The sequence below is a fragment of the Suricata suricatta genome, chromosome 12 (genome assembly GCF_006229205.1).
Source record: "Suricata suricatta isolate VVHF042 chromosome 12, meerkat_22Aug2017_6uvM2_HiC, whole genome shotgun sequence".
NCBI classification, from domain to species: Eukaryota; Metazoa; Chordata; class Mammalia; order Carnivora; family Herpestidae; genus Suricata; species Suricata suricatta.
The window spans coordinates 6,778,987-6,800,241 of NC_043711.1; the positions used below are offsets into that span (position 1 = coordinate 6,778,987).

General features: G+C 43.0%; 1 protein-coding gene and 1 long non-coding RNA gene across 4 annotated transcripts in view; one reads left to right on the forward strand and one right to left on the reverse strand.

The window, feature by feature from the left end:
- Positions 1–672, forward strand: part of LOC115275459 — a 1,435-nt gene extending 763 nt beyond the window's left edge. Inside the window, exon 2 of the long non-coding RNA XR_003901574.1 lies at positions 241–672. This is a non-coding gene — a long non-coding RNA (uncharacterized LOC115275459). The remainder of the gene's footprint in view (positions 1–240) is intronic.
- Positions 673–6,901: 6,229 nt separating this feature from the next.
- Positions 6,902–21,222, reverse strand: LOC115275452 (zinc finger protein 426-like). 3 transcript variants are annotated; one of them, XM_029919222.1, is made up of 8 exons: positions 20,552–21,222; positions 19,027–19,126; positions 13,134–13,231; positions 12,560–12,645; positions 11,613–11,739; positions 10,202–10,282; positions 9,830–9,912; positions 6,902–8,701 (listed from the first exon to the last, which is right to left on the reverse strand). In XM_029919222.1, the coding sequence occupies exons 3-8, from the start codon at positions 13,156–13,158 to the stop codon at positions 7,433–7,435; spliced, it is 1,671 nt and encodes a 556-aa protein (XP_029775082.1). In that variant the 5' UTR covers positions 13,159–13,231; positions 19,027–19,126; positions 20,552–21,222; the 3' UTR covers positions 6,902–7,432. The 3 variants fall into 3 exon arrangements, with proteins under 3 accessions (XP_029775082.1, XP_029775081.1, XP_029775083.1); XM_029919221.1 differs by lacking the exon at positions 19,027–19,126 and having other exon boundaries at positions 20,552–21,221; XM_029919223.1 differs by lacking the exons at positions 19,027–19,126; positions 20,552–21,222 and adding an exon at positions 15,936–16,632.
- Positions 21,223–21,255: the final 33 nt, after the last annotated feature.

The window sequence follows — 21,255 nt, forward strand, 5'->3', positions numbered from 1 at the left end:
ATATATATATATATATATATATATATATATATATATATATATATCAAATTGATGTGGACGCCTGAACGTAATCCAGTATCATATGTCAGCTGTTCATCAATAAATAGTGAAAGAAATGTCCATGTACATCATGATATGTGCTTTATACATACATTGAATTGATATGTCTCTTGTTTCATTATTAACTGTAGAAACATTTAATTTTTATATAGCTTAAGAAGTCTGGTTTGTTTTTTGTAGAGAGAGTTCTTGAGTCAGGGAGAGGACCAGGGAAGAGGACCAGGGAAAGAGAGAATCCTAAGCAGGTTTGACAGGGGCCTGCATCCCATAACCCCTGGTTTGATGACCTGAGGCACCCCTCCCCTTATTTCTTTTTGGTTACATTGAACATAATGGTAAACTCTAAATGATTCCTTGTGTTTTCAATGGAATGACAATCTTATAATCTTTCATATTTTTGCTCACATATATATTTTTATTCTTGCTTTGTGAAAAATCACTAACACTGGGCATTCTCTTATTCAGGAATGGTTTCAAAGTTATATTTGCTGTGATTTTGAGTGGGTTATCTTTGTACAAGTAATAAATGATCTTTTGAAATACTGATATAAAACACATTTCATCCAGACTTGTTCATGTGAATCATTAAATGTTTTGTATCCATCTATTGAATTGATACCTATTTTGCTACATTAATGTTTCATGTTTATTGCATAAGTCATTTAATTTTATGTAGGCAAAGAAGTGTTTTTATTTTATTTTTTTCTTAAACATCATTGAATGTTTTTTAGGTTTATTCATTTATTTTGATAGTGAGAGAGAATGAGGAGAGGGGGAGAGAGAGAGAGAGAGAGAGAAAGAGGTAGAATCCCAAGCAGGCTCCACACTGAGCCAGAGACAGGGGTTGAACTCAAGGAGCCATGACATCCTGACCTGAGCTGAATCCAAGAATTGGACGTTTAACCGACTGAGCCACCCAGGCGCCTCCAAAGAAGTATTTTTAAAAATTATATGTGGGGGCACTTGGGTGGCTCAGTCATTGAACATCCGACTTCAGCTCAGGTCACAATCTTATGGTTTGTTAGGTTGAGCCCTGCACTGGGCTCACTGCTGTCAGCCTGTCAGCACAGAGCCGGTTTCAGATCCTCAGTCCCCCTCTCTCTGCCACAATGCCCCCATTCGCACTCTCCCCAAAATAAGTAATTTTTAAAAGTTATATATGGATTTCCTAACTTGTCTTAAAAATCTCTTCAAAATCTTGATTATATACAGATTTTATAATTTACTTCTTAAAAGTAATCTATTTTAAAAAACCAAACTTTTTTATTAAAAAAATTTTTTTTTATTTTTGAGCACGCGCAAGAGAGACAGAGACAGAGCATGAGTGGAGGAGGGGCAGAGAGAGAGGGAGACACAGAATCTGAAACAGGCTCCAGGCTCTGAGCAGCACAGAGCCTGATGAGTGGCTCCAACTCATGAACCTCCAGATCATGTCCTGAGGTGAAGTCGGAGGCTTAACGGACTGAGCCACTCAGGTGCCCCTATACACCCAGTTCTTTAATCCTCATAGAATGTATTTTACATGTGGTGTAGGGTACTGGATCCGATAGTTCTTTTCTTTTCCCTAGAAAAAATGACTAATTGATTCAGTACCACTTATAAACTAGTCTTGACCTATGGATTTGAAATTCCAACTTTATTAAATAATAAATTCCTGTATCGGTCTCTGGACACTTCTGCACTAGTATTGCATTTACTTATGCTCATATTACACTATTTTGAATGGTATAAAAGTCCCAATATTTTATAAAGCTGGTAGTATTCGTTGCACTTACCACCGTAGGGGCTCAGCTTGGGGTAATTCCATTGGTGGTATCATGTTTACCTAATTCTTGGGACCATTCCTTCTTTGTGTTAGATCTGCACATTTGAGTAATCAGTCATTCTTGCAGTCTTTATAGGGTCACATCGTTCTAGAAAGTCCTTCAGCTCTCAGCTCAGTGGAGGCTACTTAATGGTCTGTTGGCAGTGTCTGCAGGCAACTGGGCTTGCCTTTTGTGTCTCCATAACTGAAGGAGTGTGTAGACTGTTCTTTCTTTTTTTTTTTTTGTATAGAGTTTTCATAGGTAAAAACGGTCTTGCATGGGGTCCCTGGACTGATGGGTTCTGCCTCCAGAATTAAAGTCAGGTAGGGTTGACACCAGTCACATGGCTGCTACTGGATCTGCATTGGAGTCTGTGCTATATAATGCTGTTAATCAGGGCAATCGACCTTTTTTGGACCCTGGTCAGAAAGGATGTCCTTCCAAGACCTTGGTCAGTAGGACACCAGGACAAGCACTCTCTTCAGGGTCAAAAGATGGTGGTAACATTTCTAGTTGTGCAACTAGGCGGACAGAAATGGCCCCTGGCCACAGCTGAGAGGGGCTGGAGCTAAGTCACAAACCTAAGTCAGGGTCCACAGCCATGACCAAGTTCTGCAGGCCTGCCTCAGGGGGCACTGATGGGCAAGTCTCCCCTTGGGTCCCTGGATGGGGAGGATTCCTCCTACATCATGTCTGTGTCTGGAGCTGGGTTGTGGGTTGCCTTAAGATCTGCAGTCAAAAAAAAAAATCTGCAGTCAGACCAAGGTTAGTAGGCCTGCCTCCTCAAGGCTCACAGATGGGACACGTGTCCTCCTGGATTCCTCTGTGGGGAGGACCACAGCTAAGAGAGACTTGAGAGGTGGTCACTGGCTCGCTTGCTCAAGATGTGCATCTCAGAGTGAGGTCAGCAGAGACCTCATGTTCCCTGAGAGGCATGGGTGGATATGTCTCTTTCCAGAGCCTGAGTGACGGTGCTGGTGCCAAGGCCAAATGGGCCTGTAGCCAAGCAGACATTATGCCATGGCTGCTTCTGTGTGTAGCTGGGACCACAGTCAGTGAGCTGGCCCTCTGGGTACAGGTGTCCCTTCTCAAAATGACCCTCCTTGTTTGTGGGCACTTTTATTCATGGAAGGCTGCCTGATTATTGTTGCTGGGGGTGGGGGTGGGATCCAAGTGGGGACCTCATAGTCTGCCATCTTGCTGTCCTAGGAATTTCAGTGTATTCCTCTTAAGGAAATCTTACATTAACTTATCACACAACTAGATCAAAGCAAAAGATGGCTAAGCCAATAATATCCAGAATCTATTTGGTCACTTTTCAGTCATCGCTGCGTGTGGTGGTGAGTATGTGTCACAGGGAGAGAAGCAGGCTCTCACACTGGAGAAGTACACACTCACTGTACACCGGCATCAGTGCAGAGCAGTGGACACACCTGGATGACTGACCTCTGAGACACTATTACCAGGGAGGTGTTCTGTAGGCCCCTCAAACTCCTCCCCACAATATTCTTTTCCTCTTATGCCATCAATGTAAAAGCTAACACCATCAACTCCAGCACTCAGAATTTTTCTCCAGTGCTCATCAGGCTGGTTTGGCCCCCTATACAACAGGCCATGTCTAGTTATTTTTCAGTCATCACAAGTTGTGTGCTGGCACCTAGTGGGCAGACAACAGGGATCTTTTAAAAGTCTGCACTAGGGGCGCCTGGGTGGCTCAGTCGGTTGAACCTCCGACTTCGGCCCAGGTCAGATCTCACATTCATGGGTTTGAGCCCCGCATCAGGCTCTGTGCTGACAGGTATCTCAGAGCCTGGAGCCTGCTTCTGGTTCTGTGTCTCCTTCTCTCTCTGCCCCTCCCCTTCTCATGCTCTGTCTCTCTCTGTATCAAAAATAAATAAAGCATTAAAAAAATTTTTCAAAAAAAAAAAAAAAAGTCTGCACTACACAAGGCACTCCTCACAAGAAATCATTAAACAGGCCAGAATGCAACATTGATTTTTTTTGAGATCTGGTCTAGACTGTTCAGGGCTAATATTAAAAAAGATTTTTCTAAAAATTCCCAGCAACTGTTTATTACCTTATTATGGAATTAAAGATATTATCAGAAAGGAATCTCACAATCTTTTCCCATTATTTTGTTTCTTTTTTATTGTATTTAAATATCTGTAACAAAATTCACTATTTTAAACACTTTAGGTGTGCAATTCTGTTTGCATGGTTTTTTGGGGCAACCATTACCACTGTCCATTTCCAGATGGTTTCATATTCCCAAACAGAAACTCTACCCATTAAACACTCATTTTTCATTCTTCTTTTCCTCCACCAGCTGCCAATCATGCACTGAGAAAAGGAGTTTCCACCTGAGGTCCTGGGGGATATCTTAAGGTGGCAATGATGGAAAATAAAGGTGCAATTAAACATGGGTAAGAAAGGAAGAGAGGGAATGATAGGAGGATGACAGAAAGCAATAAATTTGGCAGGATCTCAGACTTCGCCTACACAACATACTACATAGAAACTCCTGGGGCACCTGGGTGGCTCCGTCGGTTGAGCGTCTGACTTTGGCTTAGGTTATGAACAGTTCATGCATTTGAGTCCCACATTGGGCTCTGTACTGATTGCTCAGAGCCTGGAGCCTGCTTCGGATTCTGTGTGTCCCTCTCCCTCAACCCCTTCCCAACTTGTGCTCTGTCTCTGTCTCTCAAAAATAAATAAATGTAAAAAAATAAAAAAGAAACTACCACTCAAATCAGATTCCTACACTTAAAGTTCAAAATCACGTCACTGTTTCCAGGGTAGAATCCATTGCAATCACAAACCTTTTGTAGGAAATGGGGTAATTGAGAAGCTTCTTTCTCTCTAAGAAACATCGTAGTTGAATGAAACTATACATGTAAAACAGCACAGTTTTGACGTATTAAGCACTTTAATTACAGCTGCAGTAGCCTTTTCATGCCCCTTCTTCATGTGAAAAATGCACCCAAATAAGTGGACGTGAAGAGCATTAACATTTGAGAGGACAGATGAGGAAAGCAGGGCAGCGCCTGATGAAAGTGTTTCACATCTAACGTTGGCCAGGTCAGGAATGGCTAGAGGAAACTGACCGAAGACAGAATTTTGGTACTGTAATTAGGGAAGAAAGGTAACAAAGGAACGACTAAAGAGGTTGTTGAGAAACAAAGACAGATACAAGCAAGTCATGGGTGCTTGGGGAACAGAGGAAATGAAGTATCTATTACAAGAGAATAAGCAGATTTAAATCCACAATGTTTGCATTTGGGACCCACAATATCCTCTTGGTTCTGAGACCAATGGCCCATCACAGCCCATCTCTCTAGGTGGAGAAGACTTCCCAAGGCCCCCATCACATCCTTGTTCCTCAGGCTGTGGATGAAGGGGTTCGGCATGTGCGTGACCACAGTACACATCACTGAGGCAATCAAGCTTCTCTGGGGGAGAATGTTTCCAGAACTGAACTCCACTGCCAGGCTTCTCCCATAGGAAAAGACCACCGAGCAGGGAGACCCTCCAGGTGGTTAAGTGCTTTATATTAATAAGAAAACATTCTTATTAAGGAAGAGACCATCTGAGACTATGAAGAGGATCCTAATGAGACAAAAGTCAGCGAGTGCGCTTACGGACACACACAGAAGAGGTTACTGATGAGCGTATCAGACTGTTGGAATTAGGACTGGTAGGTTTTGCAATAATTCAATGATGTCACCAAAGGCCAGTGTATTATACACTGCAACCCACATGAAGCAGTGAAGACGGCGCCCACATCTACACCCAAGAGAATCACTTTGTATCCCAATCTCTTCCAAATACAAACCTAACACGAATGTGCCCAGGTTACTTCTGATCAGGATTATCATTACACTTGACTTGGTGTGTACTTCCACTGCTTTAAGCCCAAATGGAAGTGATATTAAGCTGCTACTGCAGCCTCCAAGGCCACCCGTGACATAACCAAAGGCTGCTCGGGTGTCACAGGTGTATGAATTTGTTAACTTGGAATGGAAACACGGTTCTAGTGGATTCTGTGTCTATCCAAAGGCCACTTTCAAGTACTGCCAGTGGTGGCAGCAAGTACTTCAGATTATCAGGACCTGTCCCTATCTTCTCTGTATGAAAGGATGAGAAACTAACCAGCAAGTCACATGCCAGATGCAGCTATTTCTGAACCCAGGCAAACACATCATTGGTTTTCTTCAGGTTGTGATGATCTAGGAGCTGAGAATATTCTGTTCCCAGCCTCCCCACACAGTATGTGAGGTTAAAGGTATTTCCTAACCTAGTACTGGGGGTGTAGCTCTTTCCAGGGCTATGAAATCCAGATGTATCATCCTCACCATTTCTAAAGTCTTTTCGGACCCAGAAAGACCATGTATGAGCGAGGAACAAGAGCATTTTCAGGAAATTTAGAGACCTATACTCCCCACCTTCACCCCCATGAGGCACTGTAAATGGACTCTGTGAGCAATGCACTATTTTAACTACTCACCATCCTCACAGTATTAAAGGAGGTCCATACAACTAGACGTGGCTTCAACAGCATTAAGTCTAACAAATCCCACTTGGGGCCAGGTTGCAACCAAGGTGTAGAAACTAGACTACCATTGCTCTCACGGGCAGAAAGCCAGACCCTATCCCAAAATGGTCAGGGCAGAGGGGCTCATGTTCAAAGCAGATATATAAACCCACCCTGTAAGCTGAGTTCCACACATCTCTTACATTTAACCACTTCACTGTGTTCCTCCAGTGTGGTTTGTAGGAGACTGATTGCCTTCCCACATTGCTTAACTTCATAGGGCATCTAATGAGTGAGTTGTTGGGGCGTCTGGGTGGCTCAGTTGGTTGAGCGACCAACTTCGGCTCTGGTCATGATCTCACGGTTTGCAGGTTCAGGCTCCACATCGGGCTCAGTTCTGACAGCGCAGAGCCTGGAGCTGGCTTCGGGTTCTGTGTTTCCTTCTCTCTCTGCCCCTCTCCCATTCATGTTCTGTCTCTCAGTAATAAATAAATGTAAATAAAAATTAGTTTTTTCATGTATTTAGTGGGACACCTGGAGACTTTTCCACATTCCTCATACTCATATAGTTTCCCTCCAATGTAGTGTTCACGGTTTTGAAACAAACTGGATAACAAATGTGGTCACAATGATCGTGTACATATATACCCATGGTGCATTTTTAGGTGTTAAGTTGTGAGCACGATGCGACAGCTTTCTCACATTCCTTTATGAACTCCAAGGAGTTGCTCTGGGGTACCAATTTTTACACATGGAGTTAGGCTTGAGCAAACAGTGAAGGTCTCCTCTCTGTGTGTACATTCAAAGGATTCCAGTGGGACTTCAAATGTGTATTTGGAGTTGTGGAAGTAGTGCAGGCTTTCCCACACTCTAAACACTCATAGGGCTTCCCTCTACTGAGTCTCTAGGTTTGTGAAGGTTGGAGGGCCAAGTGAGGTCCTTCCCACATTCCTTACATTAACAGGGCTTCTCTCCAGGGTGGATTCTTAAGTGTTGGATCTGGATGAAAGCAGTAGCGAAAACTTGCCCGCAGTGCTTACTCTCTAGAGTGATTTCGCAAATGGCTATGAAAATAGGAGAAAGTCCTAAAGGCTTCCCCACACTCGCCACATTGAAAGGGTTTCTCTCCAGTGTGAGTTCTCAAATGTTCATGAAGATATGAGGAACTACCAAGGGCTTTCTCACATTCACCACATTCATAGGGCTTCTCTCCACTGTGAGTTCGTAAATGTTTTTTAAGGACTGAGGGCCAAACGAAAGCTTTCCCACATTCCTTACATTGATAGGGTTTCTCTCCAGTGTGAGTTCTCAAATGTACACTAAGTCGTGAGGAATTAGTGAAGGCTTTCCCACATTCCTGACATTTATACGGCTTCTCTCCAGTATGAATTCTCAAATGTTCGTTAAGAATTGAGGAACTACTGAGAGCTTTCCCACATTCCTTACATTTATAGGGCTTCTCACCACTGTGAGTTTGAACATGTTTACGGAGGACCGAGAGCCAAGCAAAACGTTTCCCACATTCCTTGCATTTGTATGGCTTCTCTCCAGTGTGAATTCTCAAATGTTCGTTAAGAACTGACGAACGACTGACGGCTTTCCCACATTCCTTACATTTATAGGGCTTCTCCCCACTGTGAATTCGAACATGTTTGCGAAGCAGTGAGGGCCACTGGAAGTGTTTCCCACATTCTTTACATCGATAGGGTTTCTCTCCAGTGTGAATTCTCAAATGCACATAAAGGCGTGAGGATGTAGCGAAGACTTTCCTACATTCGCTACATTCAAAGGGTTTTATTCCAGCGTGAAGTCGGATGATGTGATTATTGAGGCACTTGGAATCTGCGTAAGACTTCCCACATTGTTTACATTCATGGGGTTCTGGAGCAGTGTGTGTCTGCACGTGCTCAGGATGGCCTGCTGAGAAAACGGCTGCTCTTATAATCGGCTTCCATTCATCGAGACCTCCTCCACTGTGAGTTCTCATGTGCGCCTGAAAGTGGGAATGACTAATGAACGTCTTCCCACAGTCGCTGCATTCCAGAGACTTCTCTGCCTGGCTGGTTCTCTCATATGCAGTATGTGGAGTCAGGCGCAAGGTTTTACCACACTGATTCAACTCAGAAAGCTTCTCTCTAGTGCAATTTTTCTTTTGCGGAGTAAGGAAGCCATTGTGATACGGGTTACACTCAAAAGTGTTCTCTCTATTTTGAGTTCTCAGGTGTGTCTTAAGGTTGAAGTGTTTCTTCAAGACTTTCCCACTTTGCTCACAGTCAGAGAGCTCTGCTGCCTGGTGGGTCCTCTCCTGTTGATGAAGGGATAAGAGATGATGACAGGGTTTTCAGACTGATGATGAGTTTCAACCTTATAATGCTAAAAACATTATGATGAGGACTCTTACCACTTTTACTACATAAATACAGTTCCTGTTGATTTCTCTCAGGTTAAACCAGGGAATTCCTCTGCCAAAAACTGATGCCATCTATTGTACTTTTATGATCATTCCAGTAAAATTTTTTTAAATTTACTTTTATTTTTTTAATTTATTTTTTGAGCGAGAGAGAGAGAGTGCAAGTGAGCAGGGAAGGGACAAAGAGAGGGAGACATAGAATCTGAAGCAGGCTCCAGGCTCTGAGCTGTCAGCACAGAGCTCAACATGGGGCTCGAACTCATAGACAGTGGGATTATGACCTGAGCTGAATTTTGATGTTCAACTGACTGAGCTACCCAGGTACTGCCCCCCTTTTTTTAGCATTTAATTTTGAGAGACAGAATGCGATCAGGGGAGGTGCAGAGAGAGAGGGAGACACATAGTCTGAAGCAGGCTCCAGGCTTTGAGCTGTCAGCACAGAGTCCTGACAAGAGGCTCGAATCCACGAACCATGAGATCATGACCTGAGCCGAAGTCAGTCACTTAATAACCGATCAAGTCACCCAGGCACCCTTCTAGTAAATTTCATGAAAATGATTAAAGACTCAATGACATGTTATGTCTTGGGGAATGGGTACTTGTGGTATCTAGGGAGCAACAATTTTCAAAATAGATTTATATTATAAACCCTAAATCATCATATTCAGAGTATCTCTGAACTGCTTTGTCTTTGGTGAATGCCACTTGTCTCAAATATCTGCAATTTGCATGGAGTTTTATAACAAAACTACCAATCTTTTTTGAATGTGGAAGAGAAGAAGTATTAAATACAGGGGCATCTGGATGGATCGGTGGGTTATGCGTCAGACTTTAGCTGATATCCTGATCTCATGGTTTGTGGGTTCGAGCCCTGAGTCAGGCTATGCAGTGACAGTGTGGGGCCTGCCTGGGATTTTCCCTCTCTCCTCTTCTCTCTGCCCCTCCTTGCTCACTCATACTCTCTCCCTCAAAATAAATAAACCAAAAAGAAAATCAAAAAGAAATATCACAAATCAGTCTTACTGTTTGTATTTCACTGGCTGTTTTTCCTCCAGTAAAATCCTGGTGAGATGCTGACCTTTTAATTTGAAGTCCTGTTTCCCATTCTGGAGTAAAACAAAGATACAAATTTAAATATCTGCAGAAATAAATTATAGGCTAAACAATCTTAAAATAAAATTCAGTTTTATTTTCATATTAAAATTGGTGAATAAGAAAGAAAGAAATTTTCAATACAAGACTGAAGGAAGTTCAAAGTATCCCAAAACATCAAAGACAATGAGACAAAATTTGTGTCTTAAAGATTTTACACATTAATGTTGTAAAGATGTCATACCTCAGACTGAGCAGGGGACATGCTTCTCATTCACCAGTGATGTCTGTCCCCACACTCACCTTGGAACATACTCTGCTCCACTGCCCTGAGCTCCTCTTGTTCCAGCCAGGCGATCAGCTTAGGTTTCGACAGTTGATACTCTGTCCGCAGGAAACGGTCCGTTATTAGGAGGGACTCATGCAAGAGATCCCAAAGCTTCTGATGAATCCAAAACTGTATTTTATTTTATTTTATTTTATTATTTTTTTTATTTATTTTATTTTATTTTATTTTACTTTATTTTATTTTATTTTATTTTATTTTATTTTATTTTAAACATTTGTTTATTTTTGAGAGACAGAGATTAAGCAGGAGAGGTACAGAGAAAGGGAGACACAGAATCCAAAGCCAGCTCCAGGCTCTGAGCTGTCAGCACTGAGCCTGACACGGGGCTCAAACTCACGGACCATGAGATCATGACCTGAGCCAAAGTTAGATGCTTAACAGACTGAACCACCCAGGTGCCCCTATATTTCTTTTTTTTTTTAATGAGCACAAGCAGGAGAGGGGTGGAGGGCAGGAGGGGGAGTGAGGGAGAGAGAGAGAGAGAGAGAGAGAGAGAGAGAGAAAGAGAAATTCTAAACAGGCTCCACACCAGCAGTGCAGAGCCCATCATGGGCCTCAAACTCCTGAACCATGAGATCACAACCTGAGCCAAAATCAAGAGTTGGACATTTAACCAACTGAGCCACCCAGATGCCCCCAAAACTCTATTTCTAATGAAAGCAATGAAATTATTCCAAAGGACCAAAAAGGCAAATGCTCTCTTTCTGTGACAAAGAATTCACAATCTCTGACCTCTGAAAGCCAAATTCAAATGTAGATACATATTTACAGAGCCTAAAACATTTATTCAAATAGGAAATAAAGAAGGGGCACCTGGGTGGCTCAGTTGATGAAGCATCTGACTTCAGCTAAGGTCAAATCATGGTCTCATGATTTGTGAGTTCAAGCCCCACATCAGGGTCTACAGTGTCAGAACCTAGGATTCTCTCTCTCTCCCTGCCCCCCCCAACTCTCTCTCAAAATAAATGAATAATTTTTTTTAAAAGGAAATAAAGGAGATAAGGAAAGGAGATCTTCCTTTTCCACGGGGAAATCACTAGAGCAGAGGTCTCAAACGCTGGAGTGCATCACCATCATCAGGATGGCTTACTGAACACAGAAAATGGGGCAACAATCCTGGCTTTATCATTCAGAATGTCAGAAACGGAGTCTGAGAACGGAAACTCCTTGCAGAGCAATGGCGTTACTGTGGGCCGTGGGGCCACATTTCCAGAGCACCCGCTGCAGATTACAGCCCATTAGTGCAGGGACTATGCAGCTATTAGTCCCAACTATGTTTCAGATTGGGCGCCACCAAAGCTGGAACACCAAAAATGCATAATACAAATGTGTTCCTCAAGATGCAAGGAATGGCGGCAGCCTCACCTACTGTGACCAGGTTCTGGTAGTTCTCCAGCATCACGCTTCTGTACAGGTTTCTCTGAGCGAGGTCCAGTAATAGCCACTCCTCCTGGGTGAAGTCCACTGCCACATCCTCAAAGGTCACTGCAATCTAAACCATCACACTCGTGTTGGCTTGAGACAAGAAACACCTCCACCAGCGCTCATGGGAGAATGAGGACGGGAGACTCCCTACCGACGCAGGGTTATGAGGTTTCTCAGTATCCTCCATGGCTCTGTGGTCCTGGGTTACTACTGTCTCCATCTAGACTCACTCACATGGTTTTAATGTCACATTTTTTTTTAAATGTTTTATTTATTCTTGACACAGAGAGAGACAAAGCATGAGAGGGGGAGGGGCAGAGAGAGAAGGAGACACAGAACCGGAAGCAGGCTCCAGGCTCTGAGCTAGCTGTCAGCACAGAGCCTGACGTGGGGCTCAAACCCACGAACATGAGATCTGACCTGAGCCGAAGTTGGAGGCTTAACCGACTGAGCCACCCAGGCACCCCTAATGTCACCTTTTAAACATGAGTCTCTCTCAGCATAACCAGAGTAGGAGCTCTTCTTACTTCCCTCTATTGCAGCAGACTTCTGAGCACACTGCAGATTCTTGATAAACAGCATAGAATGACTGACTTAAGAAGAGGACACTTACACCTTACTGTGTCAGAGCACACAGCAAGGCGGAAGCCTGCACTTCAAATTCTTGAGCTTCAGGACTGATTACTGATATACTGAGACTATTTTTCAGGGTAGTCCCTTTTTGATATGAGAGTTTCCATGTCCAGAGGAAATTCAGCTGGGGATTCAGTCCTTGTCTGGGGCTTATTTGCTTTAGGAAGCTCAGGACACAGGTGTGCCCCGAAGGAAGGTGTCCACCCGGTGGATGTCAGTATGGCATTCTATTGATTGATGCAGTTATTTCTTACCTGATGATAATTTTTCAGCCAGACAGCCACCATCCTTTCTGCCTCTGTGTTTTCCTCATGAAGGGGAAAATGATCTCTACAAAGATCTCAGGGGAAAAAAAACCATACTTAGATTCTTAGAATGCAGCACAATCACATTTCCCAGAATCACCCACCTGAAAGCCATTCCATCCTATTCTGAGATTCCCGTACATCCCTGCAGACTCAAGAAATCTCACACAAATACACACTCTTGCCATAAAGTACTGAGTAGCCCTGCCACACCTGAAGCCCTGATGTGCCAGACACACTGCCCTTAGAGAAACGGGCCGTAGTCTTATTTCACAGGTATGGACATCTAGTCCCTGGGAAATCTGATTCTTTATTTGCCCAAGACAGTAACACTCATCAGTGGGATTATGCAACACCAACTCCCAAAGCACATCTGCCTGGAAGCTGACCTAGAGAACAGCATTTTCTGGCAAACTGTAGCTCTAACCAGGAGCCTGACTGCTCAGGCCCAGATCCCTGGCCCTATATTATGTAGAGGTTACATTTAAGAAACCTCTGAAAATGAGAATCAACAATGACTTACCATGGGTCAAATCAATGGCTGCCATCCAGGGACACTGATGGTGAAACTTGCCTGATGCGAAACCTGATGCCAAGATCACTCTGGTGCAGCTTAAGAATCTAAGTAAATATGGCAATTTTCATGACACAGGGTTAACTGGAGTCCTTTCCATATCAATCATTAATCAGCATACATTACTAATCCGTCAAACATCCTACATTAGCGCTCTCTGCAGGTGATAAATGTGAAATTTGCTAAAAATGAATAGGGTATAATCTATGGCATGAAAGTCAGTAACATCGATTACCATTTCCTGAGGATCATATGTGACAGACATTTTTCTCGCTAGGAGCTCTGTATCCTTCAGCTCAATTATCAAAACAACCCTCTACAATAGATGTCATCATCCCTGCTTAATAGCTGATAAAGCGAGAGATACAGAACACTAATCCTTTGTCCAACACCTTCCAATTAGGAAAAAAGTGATCCAAAACTTAGAGATAGGCTTCTCTAATATTTGATCTCTGAGGTTCTTATTCCCAAATAATAATCAGACATCATATTAGACCTGTATTGTCCATTTTGGTAGCCAGCAGCCACAGATGCTATTGAGTACTTGATATGCAGTTAGTAAAACAAGATTTTAAATTTTATTTATTTTTAATTGTATTTTAAATGTAAAACTCATTTGCAGATTCACTTATTAGAGAACTTAAATTTGTTTGGGTAAACTTACATCTACTTTCTCAACTGTATTTATTACATGATTCAAACATATATCAAATACATGCCACAAAAATATTATGTCCAGTGAATTCTGACTACTTAGTATGATGAAAAGAATTTAAAATACTTCAATTGTTATATGGGTTACATGCTGAAATATTCGAATAGAGAGGATAAAGTGTATCTCCTTTTTTGTTTATTGCAGGTATAAAAAAGCTTTAATCATATATATGACCTACACATTATATTTCCACTGGACAGCACTGGCCTAGAATACTGCTGGATGTTACACTGAGGAGAAAAATGAAGTGTTCTATTCAGTTAACACCCTTGGGCTTCATTTGATGAAACTTAGAGTGGCTTGGAGCCCTGAACCTTCTTTTAAGTTATCAAAATGGGCTTATTCCTTCATTCATTCCATATATAATTAAGAAATTTTGGTTCTGTGCTAGGCACCAAGTAGAAATCAGTGAAACATACAACAAATGTCTCAGGTCTTAATGTCCCCAGATTCCTAAGGGACAAGATACTCAATTATTAACAGATTCATCCATTCATCGTTGCTTCTGGAGCAAAAATTCAAACAGGTGAGAAAATGGAGTATCCTATATACAAATACAAATGTTGTATATGAATATTTTGGATTTCTTTGGGCAAGGTAAGGACAAAAAACCAAAATGACCATAAGCTATTCTAAACAGAACCCAAAAAGATAAGAAAACTAATGGTGGAAGGATTTAATAAAACTCAGAAGACATTAAGTGTTCAACAGCCTCAGTGGGTCTTGATTGAGGCTCAGTTAAGGTTTGTGGACTTCCCCTCACCCTGGCAAAGGAGCCAAATCAGACAACTTCACACTGATCTATGTATAAGTCATCCTGGAGAACCTCTTCTTTGTATTATCACTTCTGGTTTTTGGCAACTTTTTAAATTTTTATCCCTTGTTCTCCCTCACTTTATTTTAAAGTGAGGCTTCCTTCTCACTTTAATACATTTTAACCTGACACAGTTGAAAGGATAACTCCTATGTTAAAAAGTAATGACTCTCTTTAATAATATAAACACAGAACAGCAGCCCAAATGGTGATCTACAAATGATGACAAACACTGGAAGCCCCACAGTTTCATTACCATAAACCAAAATAACTCTCACAACCCAAGATACTTCATTCTACTGATGAAAAGACCAGAATTCTGAAATTACATGCTGCCATAACACTGCATCTCAAATGCTTAGTACAGATTGCACTTCCTCCCGGGGATCTCAAACTAAAGTCCTGTGGGCTGAACAGGACCAAATGTGTTTACTTTGCACCTGCACATTTTTCCTTTTGGTTTTTCTTTTTAACTGAGATAGAAGTGCTATGCAATGAAGTGCGTAGACCTTAAGTATTCAGAGGATGAGCTTTGACACTTATATTTACTCATGTAATGAGCAGTACAAGGAAGGTATAGAATATAATCTCCCCAAAAAGTCATCTTCACCCTTCTAGTTCATTCCCTTATCCTCAGTCCAGACAATCATTATCTAGTTTCTGGCAATTACTAGATATGTTAAGCAGTGTGCATAATTGTTTACAATCTATATCCTGACAATCTTCTCTTGTTTAGAAAAACAATAAGGGAGAAACATTCTTAAAACTCCCAGTGGAAGTATGGATGTGCCCATTTCTTCCTGTATTTCTGGCAAGCATTGGTTTATATTTTGTGCAAGAATATTATGGGGTAGGTACAAATTTTGAAATTGCTTAACTTTGGAGATACTGAATCTTCTATTGTAAACAACTCTATCTCTAGTAATGCTTTATGACCATGTTGTCTGACAAGAGGATCCACTTTCTTTTGCAAAGCTTTTTGCATATTAAGGGGAGCATTACGTCTGCTTGAAGAACATTACTTTCCAATACATGTTATGGGGCCTGCGGGGACCCAGTGATCATTAACCAAGACCACTAAGCTACTTCGCATCACTCAACACGTCTATCTAGATTACACTTAAATGACCGTCCCTAACAGAGTATGTATCACAGGTGTTAGAAAATGGTAATTACTCTAGGAAGACCGGCATATGGGGATCTCAGTCTTCTGAGCACTCACCCACCAGCCAGCAATGTCTGCAAAGTGAACACTTCTTTCCGGCGGGTACCTGGCTCGTCTGCATTCCAGAGATTGTCAAATGCTCGCCCGATGCCTGCTGACCACCTCTGCCCCAGGAAACCCAGCCAGCTTCGTTAGTCAACGGACTGCAGTGATACCTTCACAAATAAGATTTGACCCAGACTTGGGGAGAAGGCACCCCTACAAATCTTACCTTCCTTATTACTCTGTTCAGCGCTAGGATCTGATAGAGTGCTCTTACACCTTTGTTACTCTTCCCATGTATATCTAGAAGTCAGGGAGAGATTTTTGTCTCCTGATCATACCCAGACCTACACAAAATTGAGACAGTGACTGCAGGAGGTACACCTGTAAAGATGATATCTGGACGTTGATTTTTTATCAAGTCTTTGTTCTGGAGCCAGGAGCCAAAGCTCCCTGACGGTGAGAAAGACATTCAGCTGCATTATGAAAATCAAGCTATTACCTATAGCTCACTGTGAAGATGTGCAAACAGATGCACCTGCTTCGGAGTCCAAGTAAATGCTAGCTTAGCTATTACCATGTCTAGTGATGACTACAGTGATTCTTATGGCTTGACTTGCACACAAAATGAGATGCTCAGAAATACTAAGATAAGCTCAAATCAAGGTTTGAGAACCAGAAAGCTTCAAGACAGCTCTTAAGAAGCACATTTCTGGGGCGCCTGGGTGGCTCAGACAGTTGAGCATCTAACTTTGGCTCAGGTCATGATCTCACAGTTCGTGGGTTTGAGCCCCGTATCAGGCTCTGTGCTGACAGCTCAGAGCCTGGAGCCTGTCTTTGGGTTCTGTGTCTCCCTCCCTCTCTGATTCTCCCCTGCTTGCACGGTCTCTGTCTCTCAAAAATAAATAAAAAATATTTTTTTAAAAAAAGCACATTTCTTGCGGCCACAGGACTGACACTATTGAAAATCAAACATGAACTCTAATTGCACAGGTAAATATACAACCACAGAATGGCTGTCTCCCCTAGTTGTTCATGTGAAAATTAGAGCACTGATGAGGGAGGAATGAGTGTTTGAAAACTGGAATGGGTGGGGGATGCCTGCGTGGCTCAGTCGGTTAAGGGTCTGACTCTGGCTCAGGTCATGATCTTGCAGTTCGTGGGTTCGAGCCCCACATCGGGCTCCGTGCTGACAGCTCAGAGGCTGGAGCCTGCTTCGGATTCTGTGTGTCCCCCTCTCTCTGCCCTTCCCATGCTCATGCTCTGTTTCTCAATAATAAATAAATGTTAAAAAAAATTTTTTTTAAAGAAAACTGGAATGGGGACTTCTCATCGGACTAATAGGAAACTCACAATCTTCAATCCATAAGACAGTGACTCTCCTATATCAAGGAATTATCCTGCCCTTTGGTTTCTGAAATGACCCTTCCTCTGCTTAAATATACTGAGAAAAATCACACTTGGGATATAAGTCTTGGAAGGAAATGCTTCTTCTCCTCAAGATCCACCCAAACCACCTACTGCTGCCCCTGGGACGTATCTAGTTCAGTTCACCATCCACAGTAACAGGAATACAACACAGTGCAAGATAAAATAGCTTGCACAACAAAATAGTTCCAGTTCCAACAATGTAGAGAAGAAACACGGGTACCCTGCGGGAGAAACAGTTGTTAAGTATGGCAGACCTACAAGGCTGGAATATGACAAACTGGGCCAAATTCATGGACATGTGCACTTATTAGACAGTCCGGGTTTCCTACGTACGGGCTCATGGACCTGGGGAAAGCTGTAACAGCTTACATGGTGCCACAGACACGACAGTGACCTAGAGGAAGGAGCGCACATACGAGGCAAATCCCAGGGGGCCAGGAATGTTGCACTGACTTTATCATGGGTGATACACAGCCCCCTTTCCCATCCCACCTCCAGGGAACAGAACCCTCTTTCCATAACTTTATTGAGAAACAAGTAAGTGGAGCACCTCCATCCTTGAAGCCTAAGTGGTCATTCTCCTTTATAGGTGAGGTATGACTGTAGGGGATATAGCATCACTGAGATGGACTCCCTGACTTCCATGGGAATGATGGGAACCCAGAGTAGCAGAAATCAAGTAGGCGGCCAGTAACTGCCAAAGGCAAAGTGGGCACATGAACTGTCAAGAGCAGTGGGAATGAAACAAGAATCAGAATGCTTTGTCCTGCAGAGATCTTTAATGGTGGCTAATGAACCCGAAACCAATTAGTCCCTTGCAGTGAAACAGATAGGCGGCCTATTAGAGCAGGGGTCAGCAAACCGCCTCTAAAGATCCATACAGTACATTTTCGGCAAAGCAGGCCGAACAGTCCCTGTGCTATACTTAACTCTGTCATTGTGGCTTCCAAGAACCAATGAACACGTTTAAGTTTGTATAAAGCTACATGTACAAAAACAGGCAGAGGGCCAGATTTGACCCAGAGTCCAGTTTGCCAACCTGTGTACTAGGATTGTTCTTGATGTCTGTAACAAGAAGTCTCTAATAACCAAAACTCTGACTTGACTCACCACAGTGGAAAATCACAGCCCACACCCAACTTCCAGGCATAGGCAAAATCACAAACTTAGAACCCACTCCTTCAGCAAAGGAAGGATTTTGCACATCACCACAATCCACACTATAAATCTTCATACAGATCCTTCCTAAAGGGGCATTCATGAGAATGAGTATACATGGAGGGAAAGAAAATACCCACACCATCTCTAAGATGACACTAAGTACTAAGGATTCCGTATATCATGTGGCACACCACCAAGTCAAAGTGGAGGCTGGTGGTAGTCAGATAATTTTTTAAAAAGTCTTAACTCCAATAAACTCAGATTAAACCTGGCTGCAGCAAGCTACCACTCGGTGGTTCCTTCTTTCCCCAGCATCTAAATGTGTGATTGCAATACAGACATTCTTGGCAACTGGCAGATTTCCCTTATCTCTGACCCATAGAGTAAGGACCATTGAGTTAGGAAAATCTGAAAGGAGGATCCTGGGAATACCCCACCACTGGACATAATCATTTAGGAATAATACTGACTGCAAAGAGGGAACTGCAAAGACTAATGCCAACATCCAACTTACCTGAGGCCTGGGAAACGGGATTGGCCTTGAAGAAGTGAATGATGGGAATCAACAATCGCCTTGAGACCAATCCCAGAAACTAAACTAAACCTAAAATATACTGGGTTGACATGTTTTGTTGATGCTTGTTGTATTTGTTTATTTATGTGCATATGTTTATTTATATATGAGATATATATATACATACACACACACACACACACACATACACACACACACTGGCCTTTCACTTTCCTTATGTCCTTCCTGTTTTGATTAATATACAAATTATTACAGGGTAACATTACAATTTAGTCTTTACGTAGCTGATTTTCATGGTATTGGCCTCACTGACATATTCCTGTGTTGTTTCAACATCACTCCCTTCTCTGATTTTATAAGCAGCCAGTAACAGAACCTGGTCTGCTTTAGAACCCCAGAGCGAGCTGCTCTTGCACCCCTGAGCACCCGCTGCATTCTACCTCCACCTTTTCAGACAAAAAGTCTACCAACTTCTATATTGAATCCAATTACCACTTTACAAAATTCCAAGAAATAAAGAAAACACTTAAATACACCATGGAAATAAAATCACAAATAGCAGAAAGTACCAGTTTTCAAAGAACATGCGACTCTTCCAAGTCAGTATTATGAATAAAAAATGGCTCTGCTCTTAGCTTTTTTTTTTATGTTTATTTATTTATTTCAAGAGCGAGAACACACATGCCAGCCTGAGAGGGGAAAGAGAGGGAGGGAAAGAGAATCCCAAACAGGCTCCATGCTGTCAGCCCAACACAGGGCTAGATCTCACCAACTATGAGATCATGAGCTGAGCTGAAATCGAGTCTAAGGCTTAACCCTCTACGACACCCAGGCAACCCTCTGCTCCAGCTTTAAGGAGACTTAGAAGCTTAAACACTTGTCATATATATAAACCTTGATTGCATCCTATACCCAGAAACACCCAAAAACATATTTTGAAACAATGTGAAAGACTTTAGTCTTTACATGACAGATATTATATAACATTTTTAATCTTCTTGGGTGAAATCAATGCATTATGGTTTTAGTAGCAAATGTCCTTATATTTAGGAGTTGCATTACTAAATAAAGGTCAAGCATCATCTACAATTTATTTCCTATTGACTTTCACACAGTCCACTAAAAAATATATTTATCTAGAGAGAGCAACCGTGCAAAAAGCGAAAATGGATGAATCTACTTGAGCGCATCCTCATAGCAGTAGCTGCTTATATTTCCTTTAAATTTTTATTGAAGAAAAATGTCTTTCCCCCAAATGAAAAACACGTAGTCCAAACACCTTGTTAATGTGAAATCCAGTTATTCTGAAAGTAGAGTAATAACGCCTTCATTCTTTTCTCCCAGAGTCCCTGGCTTGAAACTTAGTGGGAACGGACAGGCTTTGGGAGGGTCAGATAAAAAGCCAGGTAAAAATTGTTTCTCTTTAGTACAAAGACCAATGGAGCACGTGTGTATAACAGGAACTGAAACATGCACACTACACGCATCCGAGAAAGCAGATTACCTGCCTACTAAGGTAGTGTGTCCAGAAGAAAAGACGAGCGCAGACAAAGCCACATTCTCAGATGCAACATCCTCTTCCCCAACAAAAGGAAACACAGGCCCTCGCTGAACCAACTTTCCAGAACGCTCACCAGTCGGGTCCCTGAGGCCGCGAGTAACCGGGCGGAGTCTGGGCCACTCCCAAGAGCAAAAACCCTTTTCCTCCGGGAGAAACGTCACAAAGGCCGCTCGCCCAGTGGCCACAAAGACTCCGACGCGCCCTCCCAGCAGGACCACAGCGGCTCCGAGAGGGCATCGCCGGCCCCAGCGGCCTGTCGGGCGGTCTAAGCGGATGAGAACCGCGCGGCCCGGCCCTTAGGCGGCCCCATCGGTGACCCGACTAAACCCGGCCTTGAATTCCCTCTTCCTCTCCTCCCGATCACGCCTTCCCCATCACAGCCGGCCCACGCCCGACCACTAGCATCCCGACTAGTTCAACGCGGCTGCAGAGAGCCGCCGGAAACCCCGGCGAGCGTGTGACGCCACTTCCGCTTCCTGCCGGGAATCGAGGGGCGGGGCTTCCACCTCCGACGGCTGCACCCGGCTTCCCTCGGGCGTGGACGAGGAGTGGCCCGCCGCGCTCGGCGCTGGGACTGAGGCCGGGATCCGGCCCCAGGACACGGCTGGGGCAGGAACCCGGTACGGGGGCGCGGCTCCGGGCGGGGC